Here is a 21,904-nt window from a genome sequence, read left to right as displayed (position 1 = left end):
ATGCAGTTTTCACACAGGCTTTATGAGGAAGTGTACGACATTCAACATCCTGCACACAGCTTAGATCAGGGCACTATGCTGAATTACAATGACACTACTTGTCTGAATCCCTATAACCTCTTTGCTGACCTTGGTGCAGAGGCTGCAGATCTCAAACCATTACAGGTGGGACTTTAATAAATACCAACAAATCCGTTTTTGTCATAACGTATGGAGGAGGGAGAATGGGAAACATCATGAGGACTCACTGTTATGTGGCCATGCTCTCGTGCTAGTCGATGATCTGGTTAGCAGGCACAGTGCTGAGTTCCTGCGGGTACCCACCGGTGGTGGGTCAGGTGAACGAGAACCACACTGGAGCTCAGTCTGCACCAGTGCTAGGCTTGGGACATTTTGTAACGTTTGAGCAACGACTTCTTTGCAGTTAGCCGTGGAGTGAGTGCCAAGGAGAGCAGGACAGTATCCACCCGGGAGCAGTAACCGGATCAGAACCGGTGTTCTCCAGAAGAACATGCGGAAGTTCCTGTGCGCAATTCCTCCAGTTTTTTTTTCCATCGAGCAAATGAATAAAACGAAAGCTGCGGAATTATCAGCAAGCATTCTCAGGCACCCAGGGATGATGTCATGCATCGTTTTACATGTATCATTTATGCATTTACAGACGCAGTCAGGCAGAAAGGTTAGGTGTTGAATTACTGGACAGGAGGGGCAGAACAGCATCTCGTATTATAAGGAGTTCGCAAAAAAATAACTGTATTCTGCTGTCAGATTTAGTCTCTGATATTTCTGAATGAATTATTGCTAAGGGCTAATGCTATGTTTAGCCAACCACACACAAAAATGTACAATAAAAACAAATGGAGAAAAATGAAAAAAATCTATAAATTTGAGGAGGTTTGTTTTGAGTTCCTTTCCTAAGTGCGGCAACGTGAAAGAAAGGGAGGCGTGTCACTTGCACAGGCTTCTCTGCCAGCCCTGAATGAGCAGAGTGCTGAGCATCACGCCGGCCCCAATCGATATGTAAAGTGCCGGCAAACCGCTGTGATCTTACACTGATGGCACCACCTATTAGATCAGCAGGCGATATATGAGGCAGCCGGAAACGTTTACGCACGTCGTTCTCCGCAATGGCTGCTCTTCCCAGAAAGCAAGCAGCCTTGATTTTCTTAAGAGTTTGTGCCAATTAAAGGTACTGATCAATGAACATTCGAGAACAACAGCATGCTTTTAAATAGTAATAATAATAATAATAATAATAATAATAATAAACCCATCCATCCATCTTCCAAACCGCTTATCCTACTGGGTCATGGGGGGTCTGGAGCCTATGGCCATGAGGCAAGGAACAATGCTGGATGGGGGGGCCAGCCCATTACTGGATACACTCACTCACCAGTCACTCACACATGCAATTTAGCAAGTCCAATTAGCCTCAGCATGTTTTTGGACTGTGGGGGGAAACCGGAGTATCCGGAGGAAACCCCACGACGACATGGGGAGAACATGCAAACTCCACACACATGTGACCCAGGCAGAGACTCGAACCCAGGTCCCAGAGGTGTGAGGCAACAGTGCTAACCACTGCACCACCATGCCGCCCCCTTTAGTGTGTCATATAGCTTTATATGCATGTAAACAATCTGCACTCTCTTAAGACCCAAAGCACAAAACAAACGGAGTATCTCTCACCACAGAAACCATTCTTTTCTAATCTGCCTGAAACGCCTCATTGGAATCCCAGCCCTTACTTCCATGACATGGTGAGGTCTCCTTGTAATGCGATCCTTATTGGCTGCCTACCTGCAAGGATCAGGCTGCGAGACAGAGTTGGATTGTGTAGGGCAAGCTGGCCAATCAGAATACACTGGGCTCATCAGGGGTGGGTCTTAATGCTCTAACAGAGCGTTTCAGACTAAGTTGTAGACAGAGTGAAAAGAGATGTGCAGTATGAGAAAAAAAATGTGTTTTTGGAATACTGAAGCATCTATTCCAGTAGACCCCCAAAATAAAATCATGAACATTGAAAATGAGTATTACAGTATAAAGCCCCTTTAAATTGGACCCACTATTACTCAGCTGTAAGTTCTGTGATCAGGGATATTCGCTTTATTGCTGAAGACCCGGTCATCACAGGTAACACTCAAGTGAGCAGGGTCTGGAAATCCATTACTCCCAGTAGCGGAACAATCCCTGGAGGCCGGATTTGACCCAGCCCGATATGCAACATGTTTCAATGAAAGTTTTCCTCTGAACAGTATTTATACCAAACATCTTACTACTTCTGTGGGTGAGTATTTTATTAATACAATATGTCTCTTTGTCTTTTCAAATAAAAATGAAGGAAAACAATGTGCAAAGTGTCAGACGCATTTCAAAGGTGTTTTGACTGGGTAAGGAAGAGTTGATAATTCCTTTAAAATATGAGCATATCATAACAAATTAGTAGAGCGTCGTGTGGGACCACGTGCAGTAAGATATTCTATTTCTGTTTTAAAGTAAAATAATCCAACACAGATGGACCTCCGCCTCTCTTCCTGTAATTATTTTGCAAAGTTCATTAGCATCCCAATTAGGGGTTATTGCTGGGAAGCGGATTCTGACCATTCTGTCCTCCGTGGGAATGACTCTGTGCTGTGACCTTGCTGCTCGCTGGAATCCAGTCAGTGTGGACAGTCTGCGGCATTTCTGGAGCCTGACTCATTGCGTTTTGGACTCTCAGCAGGGTTGGAACTCAGGTTATGGGCATCTGCTCTATATTAGAAGTCGGGGGTGAAACTGAAAATACGAGGAAATGATGCTGCTATCGTAGTTTTATAAAAGTGTTTTACACATAGTTTTATATATATATATATATATATATATATATATATATATATATATATATATAGATATATATATTTAGCTCCGCCCATCCCTGCCTCGTGCCCATTGCTTCCGGGATAGGCTCCGGACCCCCCGCGACCCAGTCCGCGGTTTGGAAAATGGATGGATGGATGGATATTTAGCTCCAAACTTGTGCAAATTTGCTATCATAAGTTTGTTGCTATGTATTGTCGAAGTTGCGCTTTAGCTCTGTGTTCGTATGGCCGATCAGTACGTAGCAGGGTTGTGGGTTCGAATCCCTCCTCTGCTCTGTGGGTGGGGTCTCAATGTTCTCTTCATGTTGCTGCTGTTTCGTTCCATAATTCAAAGGCGTTTGAAATTTTCCTCATGTACTAATAACAACTCACTCAGTGCTGTTAGACCAAAATATACCAAGAACTGGAATACATAATTGATTTATTCAAAACTGGCATCCTGTTCATGGTGATTCCCTGCAATACTGCTTGGGGTAGAAGGCAGGCAGGGAATCACTGTGCTTAAGAAACTGTTGGAGGATGGATGATGGATGGATGGAAATATTAATCATCACACCATTGCAAAAAAAAAAAAATCAAATATTAATACTTTCATTACGTCAGTTATTAACTAGAGAATCTAGACCATACTAAAAACATGAGAATACTGGCTAATTTTGGGGTAATTCAAATAGGGAGTTCGAAGACTCTCCTAACATGTTTTATTAATGTAACTGTTGCTTGGTTTCTGAGGCGGTTCGTGCTTCATTACAGCCCATTGAGCTCTGCAGTGCCAAAGCTGGCTGTTAAGATGAATTATTCTGCTATAATGTACAGCCATTTTTTCATTCCTTTGTGAGCATTTATTCAGCAAGTCATCAAAATAACATTCATCAACAGTGGTGGCATTTCCCGGACCTTGCTGAAGAAGCCCTGGTTGGTTTAGTTAATTTAAGAATCTTAAGTGTCATAAACTCTGGCTGAAACGCTTTATATACTGGAAAACCTAGAATTATGGCTGAATGTCTTGCATGTACATTGAACCATTTGCTCTACCGTGAAATAATGAAACATTCAGGCTCACAGAAAGTCCTGGAGCTTGAGGGTGAGTCAGTGCGCGGGGTGGGTGTGGTGACACTCGTAATGTCACGTTTATAGGAAAGTCTTCCCAGAAAGTTCATCCACACACGAGCCAACATTCCAGAGTGATGCCCAATCATGTTGTACTAACATTGCAACGCGTTTCCAGAAAATGCTAATCTCTCTGGAGACCACTGAAAAAGTGGCCACTTCATATAAAAGTCAGTAGGTTTTTTTTAATAGACTGGCAAATAGGACTATGGCCAAGAGGGGAGGTTGAACTACGGAGTGAAATTTGTGCATTTATCCACAATCCAATGGGTAATTAATCCCATTATTCTAGTCAACCATAAAGTACTTTCATTCATAATAGTTCATGCTATAGTTCTGTCTTGCCTGTTCTAATAGCAGCGCAATTAAGTTTGTGTCAATTATCTAAAACCCAGAATCCTCTAATTTGATTACATCACTATGTCCTACTGGAGGTAGATATATTCCAGTAGTTTAACAATAAACTGTCCTGTTAACGTACCCTGCGTGTGACAGGTTGGGAACATAACATGGTCTTTTACACTGTGGCTCGTTCCCTCCTCAGAAAATTGAGGCTCTCTTGGATTTAGTAATAAATCACATGGTCCCTGCTATCAAAGACTCCCGTTATAGAGTTAAGGAGCGTCTGGGCTCCATTCGCGACCTCAGTCCTCTCTGAGCACCTTTTCTCTCTTTTTCTGGTCTTTACTTTTCACTTTTGCTCAAATAGGTCGAAGTGAGAATGAAATGTCAGTAGGATGAAATCTATCGAGCCGAGCGATGCTGTCTGTTCTGCTCGCGGGCCGATAAGGCCGGCGCAACACTGGAAATCAAATTTAGCAAACCGCTTAGATGAGACGAGGAGAGATAATGAGGCCGCAGAGGGATTTCAATGCTTCTGAAGCAGCACGCAGCTCTTGCATAACACAATGAATAAATACGACACAAACACAGAATTAAAAGCAAACCTGAAGACTGTCGTACCATGAAAATCAATTCAGTTCATCTCAAACATTTTTTTTTGTCCCGTGTGAAGGCAAGAGTAGTTTTGCCCAGTATATCAATAATCACCAAACCCTCAGGGTTCTGCAAATAGAAGATGGACTATAAAGGTATATGAAAGGACCTAAAAGTATCATATCATAAGCATTTACTGATACTTTGATCTATTCAATAAAAGATCGATATGGATGTCAGCTGTAGTCTAATGACAAACGAAAAGCAAATGTGGCATTTTTGTATTAACAATGTTTCTCTTACTAAACAAGCAGATGTGTGATCTGGAGCCTGTCAGATGTAAACAAGTTTGATGAATCCAGATGGATGAAAGTCATTCATTATGCCTGTACCCAGTGAGTGCTGGGGGAGTTTTTTCGGTGCGTGATACCAACAAGAATCTCATTGACAAGAGTGTCTGTGATTATTTACTGCATTTTAAAGCCGTACTGAGAATAGCGGGAAGGAAACACGGTTCTCCTTTAATGAGGCCCGTTATAAGGCCCTGTTAGTTTCAGACTGAATTAACTTGCTCATTAAATTCCTTGGTTGCAAATATTTTAGAATATTTGGAAATTCTGACCTATAACTTTTCTAGAGTCTGTCTAGGGGGTAGGTGGGGTTGGACCCACCTCTGATCTGGGTCAGTGAATATCCCCCCCCCCCCCCCCCCCCCCCCCCCCGCGATCACTGACAGCGGTCTCATGCTGTCATATGACGTACGTAGTTTGGACACAGAAACTAGTTTTGAGAGAAGACAGAGATTACAGGGCTTGTAGTCCAATGGGTGATGGATTTCCAGGCAGGCCCTAGGTGACCAATAAGATCCATGCTCTAACTGAAATTTGTAGGTAAGTCAGAAAATAATAATCCATCCATCCATCCATCCATTTTCCAAATCGCTTATCCTACTGGGTCGCCGGGGGTTCGGAAGCAATGGGCACGAGGCAGGGAACAACCCAGGATGGGGGGCCAGTCCATCGCAGGGCACACTCACACACCATTCACTCTCACATGCACTCTTACGTGCAATTTAGCAACTCCAATTAGCCTCAGCATGTCTTTGGACTGTGGAGGGACACCGGAGTACCCGGAGGAAACCCCACGACGACATGGGGAGAACATGCAAACGCCACACACATGTGACCCAGGCGGAGACTTGAACCTGAAGGTGTGAGGCAACAGTGCTAACCACTGCACCACCAGGCCGCCCCAATAATAATACAATGCATAAATAATAATAATAATACAGTAATAATAAACATAAGTAGCTACGGCACTGTACTGTACTTTGAGCCATCGAATCGCTGAAGCCACACAATGTTTTCAAAAGCATCACAAAGTAGCGTGTCTGTCCCTTATTGTGAACCATTGTATTTAACCCGAAATTTTTTATATAATACACTTTATGACAGTCTGTTCATATGTTCAAGTTATTTGTAAGTCAGACATTCTGAACCTGGGGACAGACCTTAGGAGACGTCGTAAGGAGTCACGGACATCGTATAACTGAAGAGTAACTTTCCAAAAGTCACTCAGTCCACGGGACACATTTTCCAGAACATCTCTGTGGACTTCAGTGTGGAAATTTTTTGAAAGTACTTTGTTGGAGTACATGAGGACTGAGTGAGGTTTAGCTCCCAGTGCTATAACATATGATGAGGAAGCCTGACTTTAGGCCATTGGCGGTCATTGGCGGTCTCATCTCAAAAAACAACAAGACACGTACTGAATGAGCTTTGGAAAATTGCTCTTCAGTTCTCGCTTTACTGAGGAGCAAATGATGTTTGTGTTTCTCAATAAGAAATCATCTGTTCACTGAAAACTGCTTCCTGTTCCGTACAAACAGGGGGTTGTGGTTTCCATGAAAAAAACGGCGATGCAGCTGATAAAGTCCATTTCTAAGGTCCGGATTTGTTTCCTTTATAAGCATTCAAAGTGTGAGAAGTTTGTGGTATGGAGGCGTTTGGTCACAGGTGAAATCCTCATAAGGGTCAGTAGCTAACTAATAAAAACAGCTGTGATCTTCTTTTGGCCAGACGGCATGGAATTCAGCCTTGCTTATATTTCAGTGATCTTTCCGAAGAAGATTGACCTCTTATTATATCTGGAGGCTTGGAAAATTTCACCGAAACTGAATGTTTTAGGAGCCATCGCATTGTCCTGCGTCTGAAGCAGAAACCAATCTCCATCAGTGAATCTGGGATCTGAACTGGCAACGTTCCGATTACAGCCCCAGCATCCTAACTCACTGAGACACACACATGCTTCCTTATAAATATCCATCCACCAATCTAATCTAAATCTCCTTATTGACTGGAAGACAACGATATGATTGGTAAGGATATTCCAAATTTTATGTTATTAAAGTATAGAATGTAAAAGGCAAAGGCACTGCTAAAAATGTATGTGTTTATAAAGAGCTCTTCCCATGTTCATGTTCATTTAATTTATTTAGATTATTTAGATTGCAAGGTCTAGGGAGACTCCGATGGTGCTGGTGTTATTGCATTATTGCTGAAATGTAATCAGAGGGATTTTGGTATATTGGACTCCACATTAAAAACCCATATGCTATTCTGCAAATACTCAAGCAAATATGTATATAATGACCACAGCTAGCAGAAGCACTCAGCCATGGTTAAAGGAAATTGACTTTGTATGTAAAATTTTATAGACTGTGACTTTGGGCCTCGGATAACGACACAGAAATATTCCGCCGTTGATTTCAAACATACCCAGTTATATCCAGCCCCAGAGCAAAGCATATGAGCGATACGAATTTGAACATTTCATTTTGTAAAGCAAAGTTCGTGATGTCTTTTAATTTCGACAACGGTAGGATGTGGTGGATCTGGCAGAAGTGGTTTGTGCTGAGCTGATGTCGACTGACGGGGGGGGGGGGGGGGGTGAAGCCACACAGCACGGGGCATCAGCCAAATCAACTAAGGCTCATTCTGGCAGCCATAAAATAGTCTCTGGTGCCAGATGGTTATATAAATATTACATGACTATAAGATGAATGAGTCCTGATCAGAGAAACGTTAGATCTGTAGTGAATGTCTGGAGAATCATTTGATAACTGACATGCTTCATTCTAACAGCCAACGGGTCGATGGACTTGATGTGTTCTGCTGGAGTCTGGAGGTTGCTGGTCGCAGAAACTAGCGTCTGTTTTCCGTATTGTGGGACAAAGGACACTTGGGGAAAAAGACACTCGTCTCTGGTCAGTTTGCCGTTGTGCTGAATGAAGAAATTCACAAGGATCAAATAAGGTAAAAGCATATTCTTCATCTCTCTTTCTGTTTTCTTTGAAATGCCGCCTTTCACCTGTTTTCCATGATATTTACTGAACCAGCAAGAAAACGGTTTTGTAAAATTGAAAAGCTATCAGTGGGTGTTGTCTAAGGTTGTGCTACACTCCAGGTCTGAGGATTGCTTTTTAGAAAATGTATTTTTTCATAACATTTGTTTGTATACCTTTATTTCTCCTACTGGGAAATGATTTAGGGTTGTATGCTCTAAGGTCATATGCTTTTCAAAAGGTTATATGGTTTTCAGAATAAAAATTGGATTTGTGTGGAGAAAAATTGCTTCTGGGAAAACATCCAGATCTTACACTCGTACATACATACATATATACACACACACACACACACACACAAACCTCAAGAAATTATTGCTAGCAGATCTGCCTTTTCCAATCAGCAATGTGATGTGCTATTCAGGCAGCAGCAATTCAGACAGCAATTCTGGAAGATTCTGGAAGAGGGAGGCTCTCTGTGTATTCTGTTCTGCAGTAATATGAGAAGCCTTGAGGCGATCAAAGCCAGGGAGCTACCTAAGACCACTCAGAGACCAGAGACACCCAGAGACCAGAGACACACAGAGACCAGAAGCACCCAGAGACCAGAAGCACCCAGAGACCAGAGACACCCAGAGACCAGAGACACCCAGAGATCGAAGACACCCAAAGACACCCAGAGACCAGAGACACCCGGAGACACCCAGAGACTGGAGACACCCAGAGACCAGAGACACACAGAGACCAGAGACACCCAGAGACCAGAGGCACACAGAGACCGGAGACACCCAGAGACCGGAGACACTCAGAGACCAGAGACACCCAGAGACCAGAGACACCCAGAGACCAGAGACACTCAGAGACCAGAGACACACAGAGACCGGAGACACCCAGAGACCGGAGGCACACAGAGACCAGAGACACCCAGAGACCGGAGGCACCCAGAGACCAGAGACACCCAGAGACTAGAGACACCCAGAGACACCCAGAGACCGGAGACACCCAGAGACCGGAGGCACACAGAGACCAGAGACACCCAGAGACCGGAGACACTCAGAGACCAGAGGCACCCAGAGACCGGAGGCACCCAGAGACCGGAGACACACAGAGACCGGAGACACACAGAGACCAGAGACACCCAGAGACCGGAGACACTTAGAGACCAGAGGCACCCAGAGACCGGAGACACACAGAGACCGGAGACACCCAGAGACCGGAGACACCCAGAGACCAGAGACACCCAGAGACCGGAGACACCCAGAGACCAGAGACACCCAGAGACACCCAGAGACCGGAGACACCCAGAGACCGGAGACACACAGAGACCGGAGACACACAGAGACCAGAGACACCCAGAGACCGGAGACACTCAGACACCCAGAGACACCCAGAGACCGGAGACACCCAGAGACCGGAGACACACAGAGACCGGAGACACCCAGAGACACCCAGAGACCGGAGACACCCAGAGACCGGAGACACACAGAGACCGGAGACACACAGAGACCGGAGACACACAGAGACACCCAGAGACCGGAGACACACAGAGACCGGAGACACACAGAGACCGGAGACACCCAGAGACCAGAGACACCCAGAGACACCCAGAGACCGGAGACACCCAGAGACACCCAGAGACCAGAGACACCCAGAGAAGTCTAAGCAGGTCAATGCAGATGCTTTGATTATAAATTTATCAAGATGATGAGGAGGACCTGATGGTTCAATGTCAAAAGCAGCATAAAGTGAATAGAGAGGAATGATGCTGTACTGTGGAAGACCTGAGGAGCGAGTGCAGCTCAGCCAACCACCTTATGCTTGCAATTTAAATTAAAATGGTCCCTCTATGAATGTGTATGTTCATATTCACATGAGTGCCTTGTGAATTTCATTACATTTGTGAATGTCGGGCCTTGACTTTGCTTCTTTTGAGTCAATGTGACTGGAGGGAAGTATTGGGTTTTATATGCAATATTGACATTTTTGTTGATTTCTCTCATTGCAATGAATCTTTTACAATGCAGCCATTCTCTGGCAGAATTAAACATCGATCAAACGTGAACGGAAAATTAACGGGATTAACTGCGATGCCGTGCTGATAAACGAAATGCCTGCTCGGCTGTAAACAGCCAGAAACAGCTGCTGTCCATCTGCATGCATGCAGACCTGGGAATCTGCCTCTCTGCTCGTGTGCATGTCCGGCACGCGGACCATGTGGCAGGTCAAAGTTCATCTCCAGGGAATGAATTATTTGCCCCCATTGGAGACGTTCAGATCCCAACACCGATCGTTTAGGAGAAAGTGTCCAATTCTGTTATTGCTTGTTGTGGTCTTGGAGAAGATGATTTAATTTCTGCCTGAAATGTCAAGACAAACTTCATTAACTTTGTTAATTGTATTATTGGTAACATAGAGCACTTAAGTGTCGTCGTTGGTGGGTGGACTGAAGCTTCTAGGCATCGTCTGGATTCTCAGAGCAGTGCATTGTTTTTGGGGAGGGGTACGATGTCCCCTGTGGGGTACTACGTTTGTACATGTTCCTGCACAGATGAATACATGCCAAATGTGTGACTCTTTTTACAGCCTGGTAAGTTTCTGCCTTTGTGCGTGTTTCTGTGGAGTGGAGCAGAAAGCGTGTTACGCAGTCACTGCAGGCCACGCAGTGGAAGCTGCCGATCCAACACATCCGCTCTGTAAATGTTTGTTTTGTGGCCTAGTCATCACAGCTGATTGAAAGTGGCCGTGAGCAAAGGGCGCCGTGATTTATGAGGATTTTCAGGCCTCCTGAGGTACGGGCTGTCACCGTGGGACCTATGGACTGGGGTTAATTTGTGTGCAGTGCCTCTGGTGTGGTGCGGGGGCCTTAAGGTCACGAATGTCCCTCCGCAGGCTCGTACGCTTTCAAGGTGCAGGGGCATTTGGAAGAGGAGAATCATGGTGTTAGTGTGCGATCTGCTGGTCACAAGTTGGTCGGGTTGCCACACCAGCTACAGAGAAAGACACTGGAACCTTTTTTGTTATTATTCATATGCATCATTTTATTTATACCTGTTAACCAATAGCAGACTGAACACTGCAATGCTAAAAATTTTGCATGAACCATGTAACTGCATATTGTCCCCAGTCGGGTTTTTTGGGGGATTACATTCATCTAGGGTTGCCACTTCAGTCTTGTAAAAATCCTGCACACCCAGGAATACATTGATAATTGATTATTTGCTCCATAATGTAATAGCTTATCATTTAATTTTCACCCCATACCACATACCTTCAATTTTTACATAAAATAACATGGCCTGTACAGTACTTGAGTAACCCTAGTTAATACAAAAACTACAAAATTTCTATCAGTCTCTGTTTTTGCGACATTTCATTTTGTTCCCATTCTTTGTTGTATGATGTAAGATGTTTTTTTTGGCTGGATCTTGGTTCTGTAGCCAGTCGTTCTCCTCGTCTGTGTCGCCATTTTCAATGTAACTGCAGTTTTTGTCACTAATCACTTATCTCTCATCTCTTACCTACTAGAGAACTAGGCAGTGCGCAGTGCTGCGATCATCGCCGACTCTGCAGTGCATGTGTAGAACGTGTCTAGTCATGAAGTTGTCTGATTGGCTATAGACAGCAGTACATTCTTTGAGCGTATTTCATTGCCTAAAAAGACAGAGTATAGTTTCTTTCTATTAATCTACTGTAGCTCTGACTGAATCCGAAAGTGTTATTAATGCACATATACAAAAGGCTCAGATTCCAAGACATTCCGTGTCCTGCAATGAAATTTGTTTTTTTTCCAGGTCAGATGACCAAAATCTGGGGTGGTCCCAGAAAATCCTGGGCCAGTGGCAACCCTACATCCATCCAAACCTTTTCTGTACCTGCTTGTCCTGTTCAGGATTGTGGGGGTCTGGAGTCCATCCTGAAAGGTGTGGGTACAGGACAGGGAACAACTCAGGATGGCATGCAAACGCCATTCAAGCAACTTGGTAACTCCAATGAATCTCAGCATGTTTTTGGACTGTGGAGGGAAATCAGAGCATCCAGAGGAAACGCTGTGGTGATGCAGGGAGAACATGTAGACCCTACAGACATGGAGCCACACCAGAGGTACGTGAGAACAGTGTTAATCTCTGCACCGCCATGCCACCCTATCTGAGCACTGAACTTGGGCAATTATCTGTGTTAAATCAGCCAGAGTAGCTTTATCAGGCCTCTAATCACATAAATCACAGGAAAATGATGTCATTTTATTAGTAACCAGTAAAAATCCCCAGATGCTGTTCTTGCCCCGCCCCAAAATAAAAAAAAAATGCATTGGTTGCATCCTCCACAATCAATCCCATGATTCACTGCAAGTTTGTTCTTGGGAGGCAAGATGGCAAGACCAACCTTGCCAAGCCTACAGATACCACAGTTCTTCGTATTGAGAAACACCCCCGGTGCCCGTGTGGCTTTTCTCTTCCCTGATTGGTTACAGCACCATACGTGCTAATGTGATTGGTCAGGAGTATAAAACCACCTAATATTTGAAGAAAGTATAAGTAATATATGTATTAGATACTCGTGTGAAGTCTTTGAGTCTGGAAAGACAAATTTAGTGTCTGAGGGCGCCTAACGTGTGACAGTGGAAGGTTTACGTGGTCCCTAACAGAAAACATTCCCTGGGTTAATGGTGCGTGAATAACTCAGCAGCGCCCCCCGTTCCCCAGACCCCCAGAAATAACACACCGTGCGGCCACCACACGCACAGACGCACCGTTCCCGCAGCTCCGCTGCTCAAATTCCTGGGATGATCGGAAAATTTCCCTGAATTACTGTAGGTTCCCAATGTCCTAATAAGGTGTTGCCATGGTGAGGTTTATCAACTTCCATTTGTTCGGGACTCCAACCTCAGCGGCTCATTCGATTGTCACCTGCTGGTTTTCCTGCGGTTTATCTGTGTGAGGCCCCTGTTTTCCTGGAGTGATCCAGGCGAGCAGCTGGATCCCTGCGAATGGATCCTGCGACGTTAAGTCTGCGTGGATGTGTCTTTAACCACAAGTCTCACTCCATTACACCAACACTTATACTTATGCCATTTTTATATAGAATAACTGTAATCCCAACAGAGCCCAAGAAGAGCACATATTATTGCCTGCAGCTCGATCTGTGCCCATGTCTTGAAGGTCATGGGCTCAAATTCCACTGCTGGCTGAGTAATCATATCAAATTTGCGCCCTAGAGCAAAGTATCGAAAGGCTGGAGGTACTAGACACTGACTAACCCTGACCTTTGGCTTTGGAATGAGCTTTCGTGTGTATTATGTAGAAATTATACTGTGGGGGTCTGGGGCTCCCCACAGTGATAAAAGCCTGTCATTTTGATGTTGGAAACTCAATTTTATAAAAATCTGTGACTACAGTGAAAAAACTAAAAATGTCAAAAATCTTGTATTTTGCCTGGTTACTTATGGTTAAGGTTAGGGCTGGGTAGGGGTTATGGTTGTAATTGCTGGGATTAGGGGTTTTGCCATGGAAATTAATGGACGGTCCCCACATGGACATGAATATGAACACATGTGTGTGTGTGTGTGTGTGTGTGTGTGTGGGTGTGTGTTTGTCATGGATACAGATGGGATATTCAAAACTACCTAATCAATGAAGTGTTGACATTCTAAGACAGCCTGATCCACATGATCAATAAATGCCATTGGAGAAATACAAAAACATCCCCAGTTTTTGATTTCTCTCTGATGGTGATGCAAACGTGTTTAGCATCTGGGCCGGAACGGACACAAAGGCACCCGATAGATGAGGAAGTGGCGCGTTAATCCCTCCTTAATTCAATCCTTATCTTTGAAAGTCTTTAAGCTGATTTTTGAAACCCAGTGGAAGAGTCATAGTGTCATTCTGGGAACAGTTCGCTCTCGGCCTGGAAGAAAAACAATAAGTTTTTAAGATATGGTTCACTGGGGGCAGAAACGGAAAAGCAAGATGTATTACCCCCCAGACGTGTTCCAGACACGCAGCAAGTGTGACTGCTTTGGCAATTACATGTATAATTGTATTACTGTGCTTGGTTGCATAATTATTGAAAAAAACTGTAACAAATTAAAGGATAAGTGTTAACCAATAGGATCCCAAACTATAAAAATAGACTAAAAGTATAAAAAAAAAAGATTGGTGTCATTGAATTCTGCAACTATTATGTTGTAATAATAATGCTGAGTGTAAGTACCCTATGGAAGGCTGTTAAAATGCATAGACGGGCTGGTGTGAGTTTGCTATGGTCGCATTAGCTTAAGTCCCCCTGTCTTTCTTTAAGGGTCCCAGCAGAATGGAAGGGTGGCTGAGTGGTGAGTCATCTACAAGCCTCCTCCGTAAATCATCAGAGAACCGCTGTTTACGGCCTCCATAGGCTGATGCTACACCTTTGTTACACTTTGAAAATTAAGGAAGATCCAAAGTGGCGAATCTGCTTTTCCTTTTCAGTAATGTGTCAGTAATAGTACTGAAAGCGCAATTTGTCAGCAGTTGTACGATCAATAGTTTAGCGGGCAAGTGAGCTGTAATCTTCATCTTTGTAAGTGTCGCTTCTGCAAACGGCGTGTGTCACAGAATGACCCGCTCACTCTCGGTGCTGGCGCTGAAACAAGACCCTTATATCTCTCCTTTGTTTGAATAATTCTTCCTTGTGTTTCTTTTTAAACTAGACATCTGTCATAATTTCACACCAGTACCAGACTGTGGCGGTGGCAGGTGTTCCTGGGCCGTAGGGGGAATTAATGGATTTAGCGATTCCTTCCCTGCGAACAGCCGCCCAGCCACGATTTACCTGTAAAGTCAGAGCTGTTACATGATGGTTTATTCTGTTTCGTCACGGCTGTGTGAATCTCTCCCCCGTCACAATGTGGGACTGGATGACTGATTAATGTGTTGTTGTTTTTTTTGCCAGGTCTAAAATACACAAGGAACAATTACATTCAGGCTGTATGTGAAATTGATTTAATGTGACCGCATTTGAGTGATTAATCATCAGATTATTGCACATCTCATTTCCCACACATCCCCCTGCTTTAGCTACAGCACTCCACAGTGTTACCTTTGCACATTCTGCTCTGACTTTCTATCCACGGTGCTCATTTGTCTTTTAGCTTTTCACACTTGTTAAATTACCTCGACAGCGGCTAGTGCTGACCATTACCATTTTGTTTGCTTCTGCTTAGTAGATGCTTTTATCCAAAGCGACACAGACTTTTTAAGAACGCAGGGTCAGTCAGTCCCTGGAGCTATTGGGGTTTAAGGGCCTCGCTGAGGGGCCCGACAGCGACACTGTTCTGATAACCCTGGGATCTGAACCGTTGACCTTCTGGTGACAGGCACAGCATCCTAGAAAAACATTTTAAATATTTTAACAGCCAACAGAAGAATGCTCGTATCATGATAACTCCATAAAACATTCATGCTGTTCTTCCCTACAGCTGTTTGCTTTTGGGTCCTTCAAATAATTACATCAGAGACCAAGTCGTTGACCCATAAATACTTTCAATCTTTGTCACTTCAACTTTTTGAGAATTTCCTTGTCTCCCTTGTGTTATATTACACTGAAGCCAACTTTTATCAAAGGACTTTTGAGACCAAACCTTTCAGTGAAGTTGTTTGTCTGTTTGAAACAAAGCTAAACGTAATCAGATGCACAAAGATAGCTAGAACGTGTTTGTGTGCTTTGAGATATTCCTGCCTTTCGCCTAATATCCTTTGAAAATGGGGCTGAAATGGGAAATTTAAAGGACAATGAAATTTAATAGCTGGTAATTGTTTTGTCATGTTCCACATGCTGATTTTATGTCATGTGTCCCATACTGACAAGTAAAAAATAAAATACCAGGATTATGTTAAATTATCAGCATAGTTCTGGGTACCATGATGGAATGGTAACATATAACCAAAGCTGAGTACTACATTTTAATGATTTAAGAGTTAGACTAAAGGTTTATGAGTTGTTTGTGTCTTACAACTAGTCTGGCTCTTAAACAAGGAGAAAAAAAAACCTTATTCTCATGGAAGCAGAGAAGAGAACTGCAAAGACAATGTCCCAGTTACCATACTCCGCCTTGCTGGTGGAAACCAGTTGACCAGTCCAGTCCGAACCTCTTTCAGTACCATTTGAAGGCCCAGTACTTTGTCAAGGTGGCATCAGTGTAGCTCAGACAATATGACTGCTAACCTACTGCAGTGCATCCAGGCTCCCCTTCTATGCCATAAGTATGTAAGTCTTAGCAAAAGATGCATAATTTAATTAATGAACTGACCGTCAGTAGGAAAAACACAGTTTTCTGGTGACGTGAAACAGGCGAAATGCACAGCGGGTCCAATTCTGCCTGCGCTCCATGCAAGCAAGATGCTTATAAATGTGGTCTTTCGGACACTTTATTGTGCTGTAGGGATTCCGGGCACATTGGATTGTTGAAATCACAGTAATTATGGTCGTTGTGTTGCCAGTGTCAGAGTTTATAGTCACATTCTCATACTTAAGCATCTGGAGCTAGTTGAAGCTCTTGAACATCACAGTCACCCTACATAGATCTATTCTTTGGGATCTAGCAGCAGATATTTTAGGATGCTTAGAAATCTGTAAATATGGACCAAAGCAGAAAGTGTTGTGATGTTAACGTGGGCATCTCCATTTTTACCCAGGGAACCAAAAAGATTGGTCATTCTTCCCTTTTCCCCGTGACTGCTGACGGAAGCCAAGGCCCCTAATGATTAACATGCTGCTCGAATCACTACTGACAGCTGTGAACTGATCTTCCCCTCTGCAAGGCCTCCTGTGCTTTTACAACATCTGGCAGGAACTGCAGAGTTTCCGCCGGTTTAACGTGGAAGTCGGATATTGGACAGCACGTGAACGATGCAGGATTTGCCTCCAGTGGCCATGCGAAACCAGTATGAATGTTCATTCCGGCAGGACCACTAACAACGTGTGCTGCAAAATATTTACTTTTCTTATGATGTTTACAAAAACGGTAAGTTTTTTTCCGTATGGAGGACTTCTTGAGAATAGGTTGAGATGCTTCCGGAATACTGCTTTCTGGTAGCAACCTCAGCTTGACACACAACCTTGAGCATAATCGAGTTTCGATAAAGAATTCTGCATTATAAGTCACAGATTCCAGCTTCCTCAGAGATTCATCGTCTTGCGAGATTCATGTACCTACGGGTATTGGCTTCTGGTGAGGTGTTGTGTCATTTTTCTCCTCCACTGAGCCAAAGTCTCAAAGCTTTAAACTGCAGCAAATCTGTGACCCCCGGTGATCAGTGTCTCCATCCCCACATTAATGTAAAGTGAGATTGAGTTTTCCCTCTTAAAAATTTAACACGGCATATGTTTACTTAAAAAGAATATTGTTGTGATGTATTACATGCTCCTATCTAAGCAAGATCTTGGAAAATGGAGAAACAAAACATTAGCAGCAGAAGAGTGGGACCAAACCGTGGATCACTTGAAAAATCCCAGCAGAAACCTTCTTGGCCAGAGATTTTTAGCCTGTGACAAATTTCCATGGAGAAACTCGATTTTGACACAGTTCTTATTATTAAGAACGTAATGCCCATAATTCACAACATATCAGCCTGAAAAAACACAGCCTTACAGTGTCTGTATCTTCTCGGTTTTTGATGCTGGGCTTTGTGTTGTAACACCAAGGAAGCTCGAACTGGAGCTGTCAGAGAAGGCAGAGAAGGGAAGCGTCTGGCAGAGGAAGTGACATCAGAGTGAAAGGAAATGCACTGAAGGCGCCCCAGCACCCTCGGCTGATGATTTGATTATGGGCATCGATAGCAAATCATGGCCATGAAGGCAGGTAGGGAGAGAATGAGGGTTTCAGCTGCTGCCATTAAGATGATAAGGAATGACTGAGCTCGCATTCGCCCAGGGACACGATTGATTTAGCATTTGTTTTGAAAGCTGGTCAATAGCTTTTGCAGCCACCAATGTAGGAACTAGACGTCGACCGATACGGATTTTTCAGTGGCCAGTGCCGATGTTTTTGGGGGATGGGGGGGGGGGGGGGGTGAGGTCTGATATTAAGTTCTGTTTTTTAAACAGAAAATTAACAAATAAGTAACACAACAGCCTAACTTTAAATATTTATTTTACATAAATAACATACAAATACAATAAGAATAATAACAATAACAGTCAGGTGAATCACATTCAGTTCTGTCTCTTTAGTGTTTCGTGATTCAATTTATGACAAAAGGTAACAAAACAATATGTTTAAAACCTGAGATCGTTCCAACCTTGTGGTGATGCTATTCATCAAGTAGAATTCGGTTGTCACGGAGGTTCACTGCTGTAGGTGCTGATAAACCACTTCCATGTGCACACAGCCATCACTATACCGGTACTGTAGTCTGATTAATTGGCTGATGACGATTGCCTTAAAATGCTTAAAAGTCGGCCATTTTTTTTCCTGCCCAGTCCATCGGTGGACCTCTAGCAGAGGTGGTAGGCAGACGTCTAGTAAATGTTCTGCTACCAAGAAATACGGAACATCAGTAAAAGGTACAAAATGCCAGCTGATGGCGCTCTAGCTAATAGGTGCAGCAGGAGAAATCTTTGGAGATAAACTCCTGCCTATTGATGGAGACATTTTTGAGACGTATATAGTGATCCAAAATTAGTCTTTTTTTAATGGTTGTGTAACATTTACTGAGCGATGAAGTCATTAATCTTCATTTATGCATAATGAAAGTCACATTAATAACATAATTATACATCGCTATTATAATTTTAATTATATTATGACAAAGATCACATTTGCATGTAATTACAACAAATGACACAATCTCTGCTAAGCATAATGTTCTAAAACTGTCAAAGGTAGTCCTGCAAATGAGATTAATAATATATACTTTAAAAAGGTAAGCGTTAGTTGGATAATCACTGTGGTTTTTTGAGGTACTGCCCAATCAGGGGTGTTTGACTCCAGCACTGTCTCCATAATCATGCCAAATTGTTCTTTGATGGCAGAAAGAGCATCTTTACCCTCTCATGTGGCAATTAACAGGTGTACAGTCAAGAGAGAGAAAAGCCGTGATTAGTCCGGAAAGGTTAGAGATGCAGCTGTTGTCTTTAATTGTAGCTGCAGTGGGAGCGGGCAGAGCTGGTTCTGAAAAGCCCGACGCGAACAGCTGATTAGGGTGAAGGTCCAAACACCGGGTCAGTTAAACTGATGGGTTCTGAGGTTCTTACAGGCCTCTAGGGGAGCTGTTTTGATTTTCTTATTTTTTTAATGGCTTTATACTAGCCTGTTCATATTATGGTATCATTGTGTGTATAGATGCTGATGATGGTGACAGCATAGTAACGGATGAATCTTGAGTTGGTGTAACTTGCTTCATTGTTCCCGAATGTCTCCTGCTGTTGTATGTGACTTGGCCCATCTCTGGCACTTAACCATCTCTCCTATTTGACTCTCCCTGCTGGCCCCTGGAGGATGGGCTCCCCCTTTGAGTCTGGTCCCTCCCAAGGTTTCTTCCTTCTAGGGAGTTTTTCCTTGCCACTGTCGCCTATGGCTTACTCACTGGGGGCTTTGGGTGAGGATACTGTAAAGCGCTTTGAGACAATGTAATGTTGTGATAATGCGCTATATAAAAATAAATTTGTTGTTGTTGTTGTATCTGATTCGTTGATCTCCTGTATAAATTCTGTTCTCCTAGAGTGCCCTGTCCACACAGTGGGTCATTGGGACAGTATTTGATGGCTTGTTGTCTTGTTTGGTTTTCAAATTTTCTGTTTTTTCAGCTTTAAAGATTGTTCCTGTTAATGACACTCCTCAGGCCTCAGGAGAAATCAGTGAGGAATGAGAGGGGTTTAAAATGAACGTTGTTTTATTGCAGTTTGTGCAGATGCTCTTAGAGGAAGCCTCTAGGTCACATGAGGCCCCATCCAACTGCATGACTGTCGCCTGGTGGATGGGGGTGAGCACTGTCGTTTATTTAGCATAAAGCTAGACACAATCTAAACAAAATGAGAGACACACTGTGCTTTGGTGGAGTGCTGCTGTCGTGATCTGAGCGCGGATCTGGGAGGCGCCGAATCAGAATGTGTGTATAAATACACACTCACGAGGAACAGATCGACACAATGCGGGGAAAAAACAGTGACATTTAGCATCTCTCCCCAAGACATGCGAAAAAGGTTTGTCCACTCTCTGTGTTTTCTGTTAGTCATGGTTAGGGCACTTAATGGCCGACTTTAATCTAGGTAGCAGCAGAGTTACCAACTCGTGAGAACCAGCTCTTGTACAACTTCCCTAAACTTTATTAATCTCTTTCTACCACAGGGGGTATAATGCTTCATCTACAGTGTAATAGGTTTTCACACTTCTACAGGGTCTCCCTCTTCGCTCTGTCTCTCTGTTACAGCTCCTGCTCCATTCTCAGACACTCGCACACTCTTAGCGGGTGACTAATACAGAGAGCCTTGCACAAAGTGCGTCTCCGAGAAGCAGATTCAGCGTCAGCATCAAAGGTCACTGACTCACCCAGAGTTTTGTCTTCTGCATCCTTACAGGCAGTTGCATCATCTTTGACTGATGAGGAGGAACATGCATCACGTCCGTCTGTTCTTCCATCTTTTGAGTACCCATCCAGTTCCAGTTCAGCTTCCTGAATTGCCCGAGGCCTGTTCCAGACGGCATGGGACTCCAGCCTGGGATTCACTGCGCATGCAGTGCCAGTGCCGACATATGTTCCTGCTATCTACAGTGCTGATTTACTGCAATTTGTCATTTAGCTTTTTTAAGTTTCCAGCAGATTTCCTAATCTATATTGATTTAATTGCTTATCCCCGGTTAAGTATTCATATTTGCAGAGGGCCAATCTTGACATGAAAAGGCAGTAGACCACCTGTACCTGTGTCGGGTACATACAACAGGGGTAGCTAAAATGGCAGGAGAAAAATGATCATTTTAGTTCATTCATGTTCTCATTGGTAACTGATTTACATCTTAATGGCTGATTATACCTGATTTAATGGCATAGCTCCAAGTGGAATCAATATACTCATCTGAGACAAAAGGGAAAAAGGTACATAATTACCCACTTCTGCTTGTCAATATAGAGTAAATAAAATGATGAAAAAAATTAAAATATATATACACACACTTTGCGTGATTTCTTGTTCTGCCTTATTGCAGATATCGAAGTCTTGTCTTTATTACTGACTGTTTTCCAGCTGAGAGCAGACTAATAAAACTCAGCAGATACGTGAGATGGGGCTGGGGACACGGATGGCTGAATCGGAGCGCTGTCTTTGATGTGCAGACGCTGGAATGTTCTCTGGGATTAGGCTACACTCTCAGCCTGTAGATGATTTTGTCCTTTTTCCATTAGTCTGGGTGCATTTTTAAATTTCTGTTTCACTTTCATTCAGTCTTACACAGACATTGCTATCGTTTGGCACCTCATAAGTTAGCCATCAAATGGAAGGTTCACCATTTAACTCACATTAACTAAAGTGTCATAATCTAGTTATTAATTTGCCATTCCTTTTATCCAAAAGCTTAAAGCTGCAGGAATTTTACGAACTGTAGCAGCTTGGATCGAAAACTGGTTAACAGACAGGAAGCAGCGGGTAGCTATTAGAGGCACAATGTCACAGTGGGCCTGTGTTCATA

At 43.4% G+C, this 21,904-nt stretch overlaps 1 protein-coding gene across 2 annotated transcripts in view; it reads left to right on the top strand.

Moving 5' to 3' along the window:
* LOC125715945 (proteoglycan 4-like) overlaps nucleotides 1–21,017 on the top strand; it is a 32,201-nt gene extending 11,184 nt beyond the window's left edge. The window contains exons 2-5 of one of the 2 annotated variants that reach the window (XM_048988110.1): nucleotides 8,048–8,218; nucleotides 8,672–9,913; nucleotides 12,039–12,348; nucleotides 20,800–21,017. In XM_048988110.1, the coding sequence (XP_048844067.1) occupies nucleotides 8,748–9,913; nucleotides 12,039–12,231 (1,359 nt within the window). In that variant the 5' untranslated portion in view covers nucleotides 8,048–8,218; nucleotides 8,672–8,747 and the 3' untranslated portion in view covers nucleotides 12,232–12,348; nucleotides 20,800–21,017. Of the gene's footprint in view, nucleotides 1–7,893; nucleotides 8,219–8,671; nucleotides 9,914–12,038; nucleotides 12,349–20,799 lie in introns of those variants that run through there. The other variant, XM_048988193.1, reaches the window with a different exon arrangement.
* The last annotated feature ends 887 nt before the right edge of the window (nucleotides 21,018–21,904 follow it).

This window comes from Brienomyrus brachyistius, chromosome 1 (genome assembly GCF_023856365.1).
Source record: "Brienomyrus brachyistius isolate T26 chromosome 1, BBRACH_0.4, whole genome shotgun sequence".
Lineage (NCBI taxonomy): Eukaryota > Metazoa > Chordata > Actinopteri > Osteoglossiformes > Mormyridae > Brienomyrus > Brienomyrus brachyistius.
The sequence above is the reverse complement of the archived record's forward strand: the minus strand, read 5'-3'. Positions and strand labels throughout refer to the sequence as shown.